The following is a 17704-nucleotide window of genomic DNA, read 5'->3' as shown; positions in this document are numbered from 1 at the left end:
TTTTGTGTGTTTTTAGGAAATGTAACCAGTCCTTAAAACTTAATACAACTTAAGTATGTCTTGTTTGAAAAAAAATTATCATAATGCATTAAAGACAAATTCAAAACAGAAAACTTTTGGATTTGGGCTCTGAATATATTGAGAAGTAAAAAAATAAAATAATAGGCTCACTGTCTTTGTTAATACCTTAATTTCATGAGGTAATGAAACTTTTAGATAATGGTGAATAATAAGTAAGATATTTTCCTATAAAAAAACAACAACACAGCAACTTGCCAAAGAGGCAAAAATAGAAATATATCTTTCCTCTACCAGTATTTATTGAAAATAAACTACAACTGATATATATCTATATATCGGGCCATCCCATCAGTAATATCTGAAAATGTAATACAGAAAGTGCATCATAATGTCTGTCTTTGTAGAAGGCTATAATGACTAAAATATGTAGTAGGACATGTATAAAAATGTTCAGACAAATAAAAGAAACCAACCCAACTCTACTTTTTCAGATCGTTAATCAAATAAACCCTCATAAAGATGGATGTGTTTGAGGAACACATTAGCCATATAATGCTTTACGAGTTTAAAAAAGGCAAGAGTGCAGCAGAAACTACATGAAAGAAAATGAAGCTAGTTTCAGAAGTTCAGATCAAGTGACTGCAGCTTAATTGATGCACTATGTTCAGGTCGTCCTGTTGAGTTTAATGATGACTTGCTTCTGACTGCATTTGATGAAGATTGTGCTGTAACAATTGAAGAACTAACACAGAAGCTTAATTCAACCCATTCAGCAGTTCACTGTAATTTGCAACATCTTGGAAAATGGGTCCCCATGATCTGATAAAGCCAACCTTAGAGCAAGGGTGAACATTTGCACTTCTCTGCACTCTCATGAACATAACTCACCTTTTTTAGACAATAACTGGAGATGAAAAATGAATATCTTATAAAAGTGTTAAGTGCTGCAGACAATGGCTCAGTGCAGGTAAACTGGCTAAAGCACAGCCCAAAATGGACCTCCACCTTGAGAAAGTTTTCTTAAGCATTTGGTGGGATATTGTTGGTGTGATCCACTTTGAGTTGCTGCCACTCAATGTAATGATTAGGTCAGACTTCTGTTGTCAACAGTTAGAGTGCTTGAATATTGCATTGAAAGAAAAGAGGCCTGCTTTGATCAGTTGTAAAGGTGTTGTGTTACACCAGAATAATGCACAGCCCCATGCAGCAAGGATCACATCTGCAAAGATTGAACAACTAGACTCGGAAAAACTTCCACATTCTCCAGACCTTGCCCCATCTGATTATCATCTCTTCTGAAATTTGCAGAACTATCTTGATGGAAAAGAGCTTGGAACACATGAAGATGTCAAAACTACCCTCTCTATGTTCTTTTCCTCCAAACCCCAAGAATTTTATAGAAGTGACATTCAGAATCCTTTGAATCATTGGTAGGAAGTAATTAATGATAATGGAACAAACATTATTGATTAAATAACATTAAAAGTATTACACATTTCTCCTAGCTGAACTTAACATGCATATGTAAATCACTAAATCGTTCAGTACCCTCCAGTACTTACTATCCATAGGAAACTAAGTATGAATAACTGAATGTCTTTCTTGTTTGTGCCTCAACAGTTAGTGGTCTTGGGATCTACCCTCAATACCATGCTTTGAATCATTAACTTTAAGCTATGGGGTAAAAATGTTTTTATTAAGATTCTACATGATCTAGAGCTGCCTCAGCTGAAGTTAAGCTGTATGGTTCTTCTTAGCTACCATTAAATGTCTGCAATAGGCTTTAGAAAAACAATGAAAAGTTAGGAAAAAGAATATTTTGCATTATTTTGTTTACAAAAGAACTGACATTATTTAACTACATTTATAGTTGAAACAAATTTTATGCATTGTGCATTTGTATGTATTTTTCTTAAACAGCTATTTAATTAGTAGGAAGGAAATTATGAATGCCTTTCCTCCATCCTTCACTGGAACAGTAGTAAGTCTTCAGATTTACAATGACAAAAATCAGGAGTTTGATTCCCCTTGGTGGGCAAAACAGACAGCCTGATGTAACTTTTCTATAAAAAAACATACACCTTAGCTCCCTGATTTGGCATTGCAAGCTGTTACTCAGTGGCAATTTATAAAGATGTATGAATAGAGTTTATAAATGTTTTGTATGATAGATTGGAAAGAGAGCAAGTTAATGATAACAGTTTCTTTAGATGCCCATTCTCCGTATGCAGTATCATGCAAATTTTAATATTAAACCAAGCCTTACTGTATGAATGTGTTAGTTAATTTATTAAACGTTACACTTGTATATTTGAAGAACTGTGTTGTGAACTCTTTTGTGTTGCTTTTAGTTGTATACCAGAATATTTCTTTGCCACCACTCAGTGGTGTTGAGGCAAACACCATGTAACCTGAGTAACACAGGTTAGAGAAGGGAAGAGAGTTCCAGGTGAATGCTTTCTTTCTTTTTTTTCTTTAATGAAAATTCACAGTACTGGAATCCGATTGTAAGGGATGCAGGTAATTCTACTGTGGAATACCCCAAATTTTATTGGTATTGAGCTAGTCAAATCAATACACTAAAAGACAGGATAATATTAATTTGCTAAAATAAGATCATAGCAGTAGGTTATACTTATGATGCATCACTCTTTATACCGCAGGTATTAGTTCTTTCAAAGTGACAAGGCATTTTTTTCTAGAGCTTTTGTAGACTGGTTTGACTAGCAAAGTTAATGATTCTACAGTCGTTTTCTTTATGACTTAATCGTCAAATTTGAATTCCTTTACAATATTTTGAAATATTGTTGATACAGTCTTTCTATTTCAATATCTGCAAAGTAATTTGAGATGGTTATTTTTGATAAAAGATCTATTGAGTATTTCTAGTGAAATACTCCAACACCTTGCTGCTTAAACATACATTCATATGTGGCCCGGCATGGCCAGGTCGGTTAAGGCGTGCGACTCGTAATCAAAGGGTCGCGGGTTCGCATCCCCGTTGCGCCAAACATTCTCACCCTTTCAGCCGTGGGGACGTTATAAAAGTGACGTTCAATCCCACTATTCGTTGGTAAAAGAAGAGTTGGCGATGGGTGGTGATGACTAGCTGCCTTCACTCTAGTCTTACACTGCTAAATTAGGGACGGCTAGCGCAGATAGCCCTCGAGTAGCTTTGCGCGAAATTAAAAAAAACAACAACAACAACAACATTCATATGTTGTATGACAAATATGACAAAAATAAGAAAGCATTCATATGAACGAAAAATAATTTGAAATATACATAAAACAATATGCATTTTATCATGAAAATTAAGGTTTAAATATATTTATCCTCTGCAATTTTTCGGAAGCTTTTTGCAATATTTTAAAAAAAAAAGTGTTATTTGTGTTCCATAGCGAGCTATAAGTACGTTTGCGGACTTGACCGCTAAAAATTCGGGGTTTGGTTCCTCGTTGGGGAAACAGTGTAGACAGTCTATTGTGCAGCTCTGCTCTAAGAAAACAACAACCATTTTTGTTTGTTTCACTAATTTCCTGCCTCTCCTCCAGTAGTACAGCGAAAAGTCTGTGGACTTATAACACTAGAAACCGAGTTTCGATACTCGTGGTGGACACAGCGCACAAATAAGTTAATTATGTGAGCTGTGTCTACATCATTCTTATGCATCGCGAAGATGTTTCTTTTTGTAGATTAGTAATTTATTTTAGTGTTACCAGATGAAGTTGAAAATTGGTATTTGTTTACAGTTAAAGAAATTCTTAACTAAAAAAAAAATTTCATGCTTCTAGTACAATTGTATGAAAGGTGAAACTTATTTATTAAGATTAAGGTTCTAAATTACTCCCTCTCCAATGGCACAACAGTACGTCTGTGGAGTTACAACGCTAGCATCCTGGTTTCGATACCCGAGGTGGGCAGAGCACAAATAGCCCATTGTGTTACTTTGTGCTTAATTACAAACAAACAAATGTAAATTAAACCGATCAGAGCCTTTAAAGACCTTGCGAGGAATGATTCTACAGACCATGAACAAATTGTTTATACAGATAAAGATAAATATAGAAATAACAACTTACACCTAGCTTTTATTATTGTAGAAAATACATTTCTTTATTTATTACACATCCATTGAAATCCTTATCTCAGTACTCGTATTCTCGTATTAATTTTTGTTATGCTCGGTATGGTCTGTTGGCAATATGCCAAATCAAAGATGCATGAATCGCATCTTATTTGCTCTTTTGTGAATGAGTACATTAGAAACAGGAACACTTAAATCTCACAATTCTATAAGAACTGGTGGTGGTTGCTTAAGTGACTTGCATATGATATATCAGTTCAAAATTAGTGAAGACTATCGCAGACAACCCATGTGTAACTTTGAGCGAATACTAAAGCAAACATGTTTTGTATCAATTAGCTCATAAATTTATAAGAATGTTTATTTGTATCAATAACAACTTTTTCTACGGAATTTTATATTGATTTTGAAATTTTATTTGTCTGACTAAATACCTCTTATGTTACTATAAGAAAAACAATCATGCAACTGACTACCATATTGGAGTGTTTGATTTATCTATTGTGTATATCTTTGTTGATATTTAGAAAGACTACAAGAGTAATAACAATTCTAACATCTCTTTCTGAACTATTTACTTTAATGATACAATAATGTTTATTTATGTAACTTTAGTACAGGTAAATTTTTAAATTTTTTATTGATTCGTGTTTTGCTGGGTTATATACATTCAATTTTTAGATCCTCCCTTAGTGTAATATATATTTCGTTGCGATCGAAATTTATCGAACAAAACATCTGGTTTTGACCAGATTTTTATAACTTATGTATATCAAATTATCCTATGACAAATGGATACTGTGTATACCAATTCTTCATGATTTAATCGTATTTGGATTCTAGCTGCTGAGGAACCGCAGAATGTTTGCTGGTAAGTAATTTTTATGGCTACAGATATGATCAATCATATTCAATTCAGTCTACGCATTTCATTTTGTAGGTTTCGACCTATGTAGCCAAGGTTTAATTTTTCGGAGTAAGAGTGATATCTTTGAACAATAATAATTAATATTATAAATTGTAACAATCTTGAATCTGAATTTTTCAAATTACTTGACAAAATACACATTTCTATTTATTATACATTAAATAGGATTGAATGTTATGTTGGTATCTACTGAACCTGAAAATGAAATACAACAGTTTTCGTTATTAAAGTTGAAGTTAAACAATATTGTAATTTTTCCTGTTTTTTTTTTTTTAATTTTATCGCGTACGAATTCCAGCATTGTGTATATTTTTTAAAAAGAAATTAACTCAAAAGTTTTAACTTGGTAATAGATATACCAGTGGCAAAAATCTCAGACAAAACTAAACCGTGTTACTATTAGTAAAACTATTTATTGTGTACATAGTCAAGATATTTGAGAAACATTACTATTTAAAAATGTAATTGTACATATTTACAAATACTATATTTGTGTGTGTTTTCATATTGAAATTTTATCTATAAATACTAGCTTCATTTTATTCTTTCATGAAAGTCATATCAATGATATTGTGATAAAGTAATGTAGTATAGTTGTTAAATTTAATATTTATGCAATGTGTTGTATAAATTCATTGTTTTTAAAGTTGATAATGTGACTATTTCTTAAACTTGTTTAAAACATGTAGCAGCAACATAGTCAGCAAAACTAGGGGAGTATAGAAGAGGGGTTTGCAACTTCATAGATTTATTCCTTGTGGGGATAAATTAATACTTTTTAATAATTTTAACATTGTAATAAACACTACATGTCTGTGTTTGTCCCTTTATGTTTAAGAAATTGCTCCATTAGAAGTTTGCAAATACTACTTTTTTGGAGGTCATACTACCTGATTTCCCAATAGTTATGTCTAGGTCTTGCATGCATTGTAGTTCTTCCCTAGATACCTTGCATCTTCTGTCTGTGAGTAATCCTAAATCTCTACCAACTATAATTTTCTTTAACAGTTATCAGATATTTATGTATTTGATATACCAAATTATTCATCTAAATACAATATTTCTAAATGCCTGATTTTTTAGAATTCAACATCTGAATTTAAGATATGTTTTACATTATTCTTGAAGATTTTTTTTTTTCACTGGGATATGAGTGTGTTAAGGTTATTACATAGAGTGCATATAAATATGTGGGAATTCAACAACATTTTTGCTAAAGATTATGAATTTAGGAGTTTCAAAGGAATATTTTCCATTTAGTAAACTCTTAATATAATCATATCTCACAATAAATGTTATATATTTTTTCTGCAAAAGTGATATGTTTTCTTATAAAGGATAAAGAAATTTCAAGTAGTATTTTAATTTATCAAGAACAAGCTATTTTTTGTGATTATATATGTAGTGTATATGTACAAAAATATCAATGTGTGAATGTTTCAGAAGTCTATCACATCATATTGTAAACAGTATAACTACAAAAATGCTTTGTTTCTAAAACTGTATCAATGTGATTTGTGTATCTAAAAGTTATTTTACACTTGAAAATCTGATGATTGTTTTTTGTTTATTTTCATTTTGTTTACTCCCATGTAGTCTATTGCCAATGACAAAAGATGAACTGGGATATTACTTTTTAAAGAGGATCATAACATCTACAGTTCAATTTGTATGGTAATGGTGAACACCTTTAGTACATAATGTACTACATTGACCAATATTTGTTTGATCTTCTATTAGTTCATGATGTAATATTAAAATATTTAATATTGTTACATATTAAATATGTAACAGTTCCATATATAGTGTTACATTGTGTTATGAGTTTAGTTACACTACTTTTGATAATTATTTGGTGTGCTATATTAATTAACATTGTAGTTTTCCTTTCCAAATATTTTTTATTGAACATTCTGCTTTTTATAGTTTTGTTTTCTTTTTAGCTTATGCAGAAGATTTAATATAATTTATTACTTCCTCTTGTCACCTCTGTGTTACTAACAGGAGATTAATGGTAAAGTTTATTACACATATCACATTTACCATGTTGTTTTCTTTGTATCAGATTTACTATTGTTAAATTGCCATGAACATTCAGGTATTATTTTAGTTGTTATCTTCATAAACATCAGTTTTTTTGGGTGTACTACAAGAAAATTACTGCTAGAAATTTGACACAGTTTAAATAGTAATGTGTAAAATGCAGAGATATCTCCCCTCTAATGGGAGGAGTTAATGAGTTTTCTTTGGTCGAAAGACTCAGAAGGAAGAAATATGAAAATTGGCAAGTTGCAGTAATTTCATAGTTTTGAAAGTTTTCTACTATGGTATTACTTGAAGCAGGTAGCTAGTGTTTCTCTGTTAGATGAGGTATACTATTTATTTATTGTTACTTTGGTGGGAAATAAAAAGAGGTAAAAATTAACAAACAAATGAAGCTTTATAAATAATAAATGTAAGGATTAGAGTAGAAAAAAGTTAATGTGTAGTAAATATATGTTGGGACCAAAAAACTTTTGATAAGTAGAAAACATACCAGGTATAAAACAAACATCATGGGACACTAAATAATACAGTACTCAATTTCTGTGTCATAAGTATAAGAAAAACTGTGTGTGTATAAAGTGACTTAAGTAAAACTAATGAAAATAAGATTAAGCAATGTAAACTCTGAGAATGAGTAATGTAAGACTTGGTACCTTCATTCAAAGACATGAAAACTTTACCCCCTCTCCAAGATAACAAAGAACTGTGCACAACTCATAAGAAAAAAGTGTACGACTTCATAAGGTTCTACCCTTAAGCAGAATCTACTTAAAACAGTAATATGCATAATTATAAATGGAAACATCCCTCCCTCTAAAAATAACTATAAATTGGAATCAGAAAGGTTTGTAAATTATATGAGTTTTTATACTATGGGATATCATTTGGCCTTTTTGGCCATCAAAGATGTCCTGACACCGAGCATTTCAACAAATAAAACTAACTACTAAATCTGAAATTTTAAATGTTCCCCAACCTTTTCTTAAGTTCCTGGATATGTATTTTATATTTTCAACAGGAATATCTTTGTATTATCTTCTTTATTTTCTTAATTTTCAATATTTCAATGAAATAATCCCTGACCCTTTTCAAGATGGCATGTGACACCTCTTCCTTTCCCAGAATTATCTAGAAGCTCTCTTTATGTTGGTCTTTATCAGACAAGTGAAACCAAATCTGTATATAGCATTCCAGGTGAAGCTAAATTTGTGGTTTGTGAAACAAAACCATAATTTTTTTGAAATCATAGTTAGTGTTCTTATGAATGTATTGTAGCAGTAAAACTGTTATTATGGCTATCTAGGTTATGTACATATTGATCCTTACTTGTCTTCACAAAATTTATTTTTTTGTTTTATTTCACTTGTTTGTTTCCTCTGTATTAGCTATTCTTTCATGTGTCAGTAATACCAAGCATGGGGGTTCAGTGATACCTGATTTGGTTACTCATCAGGTTCTCTCCCAACTTACCATGAAATCTAATTATGTGCCTAAAGTAGTGTCACTTGTTTTATTTATATATATATATGTGTGTGTGTGTGTGTGTGTGTGTGTGTGTATAAATACATATATAGACACAAACACACATTAGTATCCTTTTTGACACACCAAAGGGATGGTTGAAATCTGATATGGTAGACTTCCTTGAAAGAATTGGAGTAATAAAGTTTGTTATTTTTTCTGAATGTTTGACTGAAAGTGTCACTTCATTATTTAGGTGAAAATCTGTTTAAATAGTTAAATTTTGATTCTGACAATAAACACACGTAGTGGTGTAGCTGGTTTTATGATTACAATGAGCTTTAGTTTTTGCTCAGCCAGTACTGTGAGATAGTGATTGATAACATTCAGACATTTTAAAGATGTTTTTAAATGGGCAATTTTTATGGCCAGCATTTTGTGTCATCATGATCTATACTATTACATACTAACATACTTAATGATGTGACCCAATATTCTATATGTTTTACCACTTCTAACAGAACACTGTCTCCAGGTATTAAAACACATTGTCCATTAATACAAGATCCTTTTCCTCATTCACATAATTAAGATGGTTCCCACCTAAATTTTGTATGTCATCAATAACTTATATTCATAACCGTACCATAATTAAATATGATCTGCCATATGTTTAACCAACCAACTAATGTAAATCTATCTTTAAAATCATAGTGTCCTTACTATGACCAGAATAGCCTAAGATTTATTTACATTCAGTATATCTAAAAAGTTTTTGACTATGCTACTCTTAATGTCACTAATGTAAATAAGAAATAGTAATGGTCCCAGTACATGTATCTAAGGCACACCACGTATAACAGGAGCCCAGTTTAAGTGAATTCAAATAATAATTTTTCTCTTTCATTAGCCAAGTTAACCTTAATTCCATTTTATTGGCATATCTTCTATGTAGAATAGGACAGTTCATTTCTTCCAAATATTTTATATTGTACTGTATCAAAAGCTTCATTAAATTCCAGGTGCATCAAATCTACTTTCTTCCCGATATGAAACCCTTGTAATAAGTAATTGAATAATAAGGAAAAAGTTGTAAAAATAACATTTTGAATGTAACTTTAGCAAAAAAAAATACAAGAAATAATTCAGGAATTACCCCTTTTGCAATGGGCTCAGTATAATACGAGTTCTTGTATGTGTTTGCTCACATTAAGTATTTGCACTATAACTTTTGATACCGCATGTGTATCTTCACAAAATCTTTAGTAAAGATTATTGTATTTTGTATGCAAAAAATCTGATATTTAAAAAAAAAATTTTTTTACTAATGATTTGTTTGTGAAAATAAAGTATGTTTCATTACTACTCTTACTTCAAAGTGATTTCATGTTATGATTAAAAAACTATTCTTCATCCCAAAAATCTCAAATATTATTTATATCATTGCTAAAACCTCCTAAATACATTACAAATGTTTGTTTCCAGTAAAACTTTATATTTTGTGTTATTTTTTATACTCTAACTATGTGAGGCCTGCCACTTAACCAACTTTGTAACCATCGTAGAAGAAAAAGGAAATAAATATAAATTATGCTTTTTTCATGCTAGAATGACTACATATTATAATACAAATGTTTAGTTTACATAGCTTAAATCTGATAAAGTTATATATATGAACATATATATTTATTATATTGACTTTTCAGTTGTGCCCATCTAACATTACATAACTTGCAGTGATGTGGAGCACATGTACTCAGGTCGTATCCAGTAACGTAAAACTGACCTTTAATCTTCCCTGTCTTGGCTGTGTTTTAGTGGACTAGTATTTTGTAATATACAGTCACATTTCAATTATCAGACATTATATACACATGTATAAAGATTATTAGTATTTAGAAATAAATTAAACTTATTTTTCTTAAAATATAGAACAATAAATTGAGAAGTAAACAGTTCTCTTCTTGCAACATCCTTTGTACTGGACAAAGGTTTCTAAGCCTTTTAAAATTTTACTTGTGGAGGATTTTAAACAAAATCTTTTTAGGTTTTACATATGCAGTTGAATAACCAAAAAGTTATAAATAACTACACTGATACCATAGAATTCCACTATTATAACTTATCAAGCTTAGTGGCTAAGATTTATTTAGATTTTAAAAAATATGAAACTATGAGCAGTCTGAAGACACAGCTTACCTCCTTGAAAACTTGGATTGAAAGAATGCAATAGCTTTCTCAAAAATTGAAATAGCAGAGAAAACCACTCTTGAGATATTCTGAGCTGTTGATTGGTTATTCACATGCTCAGAAATGGAAAGAGTTGAACGAGGCCACTGTGTTTGATTCAGTACATAAGCCATATCTCGGCAAAGTAAAAAACTATGAGCTTCTTATTTTATATTTTAACTTGTCAAAATTAATAATTTGACATCTTAATTTGTACAAAATTATAGACTTAGTATTTTGACATCACAAACATATAATTTTAAACAGTGCTGCACACAACATTCAATGTGACCCATTAAAATGTACATTTAAATGTGTTATTTTAATATTTACTCTTAAATTAAGAAATTATCTTGGATATAATATTAAAGTTTTAATTATAGTCTAGAATTTGATTCCAAATTTATTAACATAAATTTGTAAAAGAGTTCAGTAAAGTTTTGAATAGAAGTCAACAAATACAATAACATAGCCTTTGAACCCTAACCTGTTGTGAAAGGGTTAAATAAAAAAAATATGTTATGAAATAGGAGATGTATAAAAAGAAAAAGTGGAATGACTATTAAAATGAAAAAGCATTGCATACACCTAAAATAGACAGAAGGAAAACAACATAGTTAAGATGAATATAAACTACTGTAATAGGCATAATCTTACAAATTCTAAGAAGGAATCCCAGTAAATCAAATTAAGTTCCCCCCTTGGTGTGGATTCCTGTACATGGTGAGGGTACCTCCTGGGGAAGGTTTTGTTCTTTCAGTTTACCTCCTCTGGGATCTGAACATCAACCCATGTGTTTGCTGTGCATGGTGACCTTTGAAGAGGAGGAGAGGATCCTGGTGGTTGATGGGTCCAACCCTAACACACCACTTTGGCCTTGAATTCCTGTAGACGGGCGGCCTTGGGCTGGGCCCCCTTGGGTCAGTCAGCTGGTCCACTTGGGCAAGTGTCAACCAAGTACCAGTGTTGGATGTTCTCAACAGGTGTTGTGGACATTGTATCTGATGCTGATGTTTGGGTATAGTGCTCGTGAAACCCTGGCATTTTTGCAATATTCTTCTTTGGTATTGTAGTGCATTCTCTCATATGGCTCCATGGTAAGTGGGGACAGTGTGTACCAAAATATTCCTTATTTTTATTATGGATTCTCCAAATTGAAACTTAAATAAAATAGGGAAAATCCATGATTACGACCCATCATCGACGGGTCAGTTAGTCATTCTTACTTATCTTTTGCGTTATAATTATATGGTTTTAATTTAATTTAATTTATTTTGGTACTTTAGTATTTCAGTACGACAGGCACGATACTTTTTTGTGAATTATGTATAAAATATTAGCTACACTACAGCTACTTGTACAATAAATAAAACTATATGACTATATGCCATGTAATTCATTGTATTTATACTAATCTAGACTTTATATAAACATCTCACCCTACCTGTTGAACGCTGTTCCAATCCAATCCATTCGTGGTAAAGAAACTGTTGATGATATTGAAGATATCTTCTCCCTTCGTGGTTGTCAGCAGATCTTCGCATAATAGGAACTCTTCTTTGATCTTGTCCTGGTGGACGTAATGAACAAACCCAAGGAGAACAGCACAACTGGCTACGTCACATGATTCATTGCAAGGAGAATTTGCTATATGAGCTTTCCTTGATCTCTGTTGTAACTTGGGACAGAATATCTGATGCCATGTCATCGACTCGTCGGCGGATTGTGTTGTTTGATAGAGATATGACACTCACTTTCTTCGCTTGATCCTCCCCACATACCTTGCTTACCATCTCATATGCACAAGGCATAATCAGATTCTCTGCAATGGTGTGGCATTTTTGTTGTTCAGCAACTTTATATGCAACAAAGTAAGATGCTTCGACCGCAGCTTGAAGCTTTTGGGCTTGAATTCCAGATGAACCGAACTGGATATTCTTCAGTGCTACAGCCTGGTGCTGAAAATAAGCCTGATCCTCATTTTGAAGATTTGGATGGCACTTCTGGAGGTGAGCTGAGAGTTTTGATGGCTTGAGGCTTTCATTTGTCAACACTTTGTGACATACTACACATTGTGGCGATCCTCTCCACCAGAAGGTAAATTCACAAAGCCATAGTGAAGAAAGGTGTCAGAGTAGGTGCGCTTTTAGACATTTTATTGTTTAATCTGCAGAAAAAGAAAAACTGCATAAAAAAGTGTGAACAATGTGAACTTATTATTTATTTTTTCATGGCATTCTAGATAGCATTAAAAGAGCTTATTCAGCATAGGAATGATGTAATAGTAGGTAAATACTAACTATACTGCACAGGGCAGTACACATACATACCAGGTTTTGTCTACCTCGGCTGATGCTCACATAGAAACTGACAGTGTGAAATAGAGGCAACCTCAGGCAGTGAGTGACGCGTACTGGACACGTCGATGAGTCATCAGGGTTACTGAGTGACTTGTGTTCTGAAGCATACTTGTCAAAATACTTTTAGGTTACCACACACTTAGATACATATTTTTTTCTTTTCTACTACTGTATATTAGTTTTTGATGTTTATTGTTATTTGGTTTAACTTTATTACATACTTAAAATAGGTTTAATTTACAACTTTACATAATAAGACTAAGTTAACATTAATCCTAATACCAGCTACCTCAATCTTTTCTTGATTTTCAGAATTTTAACTTTTTTTCTGTCACCCCTCCATTACCCCCGATAAATTGCTCTAAATGATTGGAAGAAAAAGAGGTGCAGTGTTTGAAAACGATTCATAACATTACTTACCCTGAGGCTTGAAAGTTGCTGTCTGCCACTTCATCATGGATGTATGCTGCTGCACTTTATTCTACTACTACAGTGGGAGTGCAGATGGATCTCTCTGTGCCTCCAAAAGAATCATTTTCAAACCAAATAAAAAGTCTTTTGACCTCCCTGGTTAAGAAAGTTGATGAATCAACTTCAACACCCATCTCTGTCCCTTACATATATTCCAGCAAATCCCTAGATCCACTTCCTTTGGTTTCGGGTACAGGCATTTTATTGAATACATCTTCTTCTCCCACCCCAAGATGCATAACAATCTTTCATTCACGTCCTCAGTCGTTGGAATCCTCTTCCAACAGCAAAGACCTGCCCATTCGACCCAGGACAGGATCCATGGAGGTTGATAGACTTCCCTCGAATAAAGACATTAAAGAAAAAACATGTCATAAACAGAGGGATTCTCCACCCAATTTCCCTACACATAAATAAAAATGGCCACTTTGATACAATGGAACTGTTGAGGTTTACGTTTTAATCTGGATGATATCAAAACACTGATTGCTTCCCACCATCCTGTATGTCTTTCCTTACAGGAAACATTTCTGTAACCTGCCAATACAGTCACCTTTCAGCAGTTTTCATTGTATAGAAATGACAGGCTGTGTGATGAACGAGTGCATGGAGGAGTGACGCTGTTGGTTGATCAGCATGTGTCCACTCTGTCTTTGCCACTTGACACACCCTTGGAGGCCATAGCCATCTGTGTTTCCTTGGGTTGTACCATCACTGTTTGTTCTCTCAGCCTGTCACCTGGAGAGACCTATGATCAATCAGACCTTGATGCTTTCTTTGAACAGGTGCAGTTTCCCTTTTTAATCCTGGGGGACTTTAGTGGGCATCATCCCCTCAGGGTAAGTGCTGATATTGATAGGAGTCACACTGTAGAGTGTATGCTCTCTGATCATAACCTTTGTCCTTTCAATACTGGTTCTTCTATTTATTTTCGTGCCCCTAGTCCAGGGGTTCCCAACCTTTTGGCACTCGCAACCCCTTACCTAAAAGTTTGAAACCCATGTGACCCCCTACTTAGGGCTTACTATCAGCAGCTTAATTTTTCTTTTATTTTCTGTGAAGGAGAGGGAAAGAAACATCTAAAAAAAATATTTAAAAATTCTGTAATTATTTATTAGCAAATTAAATCATATTGGTCCAACCTGAATTCACAAAAAGAACATATATTTCTTAAAATAATATTAACATAGGTTTGAACAGCTATCCAACCCAGCTAGTGAGATGCCTGATGTTGCATTTCAGCAGCAAGCTTTGAAATTTGTGGCCGGGCGTTTGTTAGAGCCAGTCTCATGTCATCTCCAACATCCAATCTGTTTTTATTCTTTGTTTTTATATTGACAAGAGTGGAAAATCCTGCCTCACACAAGTAAGTAGAAGCAAATGGAACAAGGACACGTAAAGCTATCATGCTGACTTTGGAGTATGACTGATACATAGCGCACCAGAACTGAGTCACGGATTTCACCTTGAGGAGATCACGAGCTGAAGAGTCATTCCTTAGATCCAGAAATTCATCTTGGATATCATCTGGGATGCTGGATACATCAAGTTCAGTACAAAATGGGTTCCTTACCAGGGCCTCCTGTTCCTGTGATAGCTCAAGGAAGTAACGCCAACTTCCTTTCTAGAGACTGAAGATGTTTGGTAATCTCATACTTGAGGAACTGATCCAGTTGGATCTGAGACTCATCCGTCACTCCACAAAGTTTTTCAAACATAGTGATGTTTCCAAGATTGGTTTTCCGACGCTAGTTCTGCAGTTTGGAAACAAAGGCCTGAAGACTATCTTGAAAAAGGAGAACATGTGTTTCCCTTCCTTGAAGCTTCAAATTGAGCTTGTTCAGCTGGTCAAAAATGTCGACTAGGTACGCAACCCTTTTATTCCATGCTTCATCTTCGAAGTGAGCTACAAGATCTTTCCTTTCTTGAGTCTCCAGGAATAGCTTTATTTCATCTTTCATTTCAAAGACACGATTAATAACGTTTCCTTTCGACAACCAACGTACTGCTGTGTAGAAGAGAAGGACTTCGTGGTCAGCATTCATGTCTTTGCATAGTTCTTTGAATAGGCGAGTGTTGAGTGCTTGAGTCTTCACATAATTTACAATTTTGATTACAGATTTAAGCACTTCCTGCAGAGAGGCAGGGAGAGTCTTACTGGCGAGAGCATATCGGTGAATCATGCAGTGGATGCCCTTTGCTTGAGGTGCTAGCTTCTTCACTCTTGACTGGAATCCTGATTTCGTCCCAGCATAGCCGGTGCCCCATCCGTACAAACCCCACACACGTTTTTCCATTGAAGATCTTCGTCTTGAAAAAAAGTTGAAACTTTTTCCATGACATCATCAGCTTTTGTTGTGGTTTCAAGTGCACTGCAGAATAAGAATTTGTCTTTGATGTCACCTGAATTAATGTATCTCACGAAGACAAGCAACTGAGAACATGAACTTACAGCTAAACAGGCACACAAGCATACGTACATGCGCGTGCACTCACATACTCGCTACTCACTAGTACACACATATATACAGTTGCATACACATACACATTCACACAGGCACATTCACTCACAGGCACGCATACATACACCCATAATATCACCTAATGACATTGAACTAACGTAGCACACGTTTTGCTTTGCACCGAAACAAAAAAATGTAAGAGCATGAAAATGTAATTGATGAAATAAAATTAATGTTATCCCAAGCTACTTCTAACAAGGTTACGCGACTCCCCTGCCAAGGCTTTGCGACCCCCCAAGGAGTCACGACCCACCGGTTGGGAACCCCCCTGCCCTAGTCAGTTGTTTACTGCAATTGATCTTTTAATTTGCTCCCCTTCACTATTCTCCCACATTTCATGGAGGGTTGACAATAATCCACAAGACAGTGATTATTTTCCTGTAATTTTGAGCGAGACTTGGCAAAATTGATGCCATCTGGCCCATATGCCCCAGTAGAAGCTGGATGAAGCAAACTGGCCCTCTTTCACTGCTTGCATATGCTCAGTGGGTAAGATGTTCAAGGAATCTCACAACCAGCATATCTTTTTCCACCATAAACTTTGGAAAGTTGGTAAACTTTCCACCATAAAGTTTTCAACTTTTTCCAAAGTCATTTGGAACAAAATTCAAAAGGTCAGTAGGCAATATAATTCTGTTCCCCTCTCGATCTTGCTTTCTGATGGCCAGGAAGCAGCTGATACCTGGAGCATTGCCGATATTCTAGGTGAAAGCTTTTGCCAGGTATCTGGCACTTTTGCTTCTTCCTCCACCTTCTTAGCCATGGAGACTCAGGAAGAGTGATCACCTCTTTCCTTTCAACTTGATTGTCTCTATGACTATAATCGTCCTTTTACACTGCTGGAACTCAAACTGGCCCTTCATCAGTCTGGCAGTACATTGGTTGGACCTGATGATGTACACTATGAAATGCTGCACCATCTATCTCCTGCTTTTCTTCTGTTCTTTTGATTTTTAACTGGATCTGGCAAGAGAATGTTTTTCCTGATGCCTGGCATCAGGCTATTGTCCTACCTTTCTCTAAGCCTGGGAAGGATCTCAAGATTCCTTCAAACTATCCCCCAATTGCTTTGACAAGCTGTCTCTGTAAGATCTTAGAGAGGATAGTTAATGCTCATCTTGTTTAGTTCCTTGAATCAAACAACCTCTTCTCACCCACCCAGTGTGGGTTCTGACAACAGCACTCCACCATGGACCACCTGATTTGACTTGAAATGTCGGTCAGAGATGCCTTACTCAAATGACATCATCTTGTATCAATATTCTTTGACATTGAGAAGACTTATGATACAACATGGAGGTATGTCATTTTGCGAGACCTCCATATATATGTGTTACATGGCCATTTACCCATGTTTATTAAACAATTTTTAACGGACAGGAGATTCCAAGTTGTGTGGGTTTGACACTTTCCCTTTCTTTTCTACAGGAACTTGGAGTCCCTCAGGGCTATGTTTTGAGTGTCACACTTTTGAGTATAAAGATAAATGCCACCACTGAACAACTCCCTCTCATTGTTGCAAACGGGCTCTATGTCGATGACTTTCACATCTCATGTCAGTTGTCGAACACGAGGTATA

At 34.1% G+C, this 17704-nt stretch overlaps 1 protein-coding gene across 1 annotated transcript in view; it reads left to right on the top strand.

Moving 5' to 3' along the window:
- Positions 1-4315: 4315 nt before the first annotated feature.
- Positions 4316-17704, top strand: part of Syt14 (Synaptotagmin 14) — a 57534-nt gene continuing 44145 nt past the window's right edge. Inside the window, exon 1 of the mRNA XM_076456664.1 lies at positions 4316-4979. Within this exon, the coding sequence (XP_076312779.1) occupies positions 4970-4979 (10 nt within the window). The 5' untranslated portion in view covers positions 4316-4969. The remainder of the gene's footprint in view (positions 4980-17704) is intronic.

This window comes from Tachypleus tridentatus, chromosome 9 (assembly GCF_004210375.1).
Source record: "Tachypleus tridentatus isolate NWPU-2018 chromosome 9, ASM421037v1, whole genome shotgun sequence".
In the NCBI taxonomy this organism is placed as follows: Eukaryota; Metazoa; Arthropoda; class Merostomata; order Xiphosura; family Limulidae; genus Tachypleus; species Tachypleus tridentatus.
The sequence above is the reverse complement of the archived record's forward strand: the minus strand, read 5'-3'. Positions and strand labels throughout refer to the sequence as shown.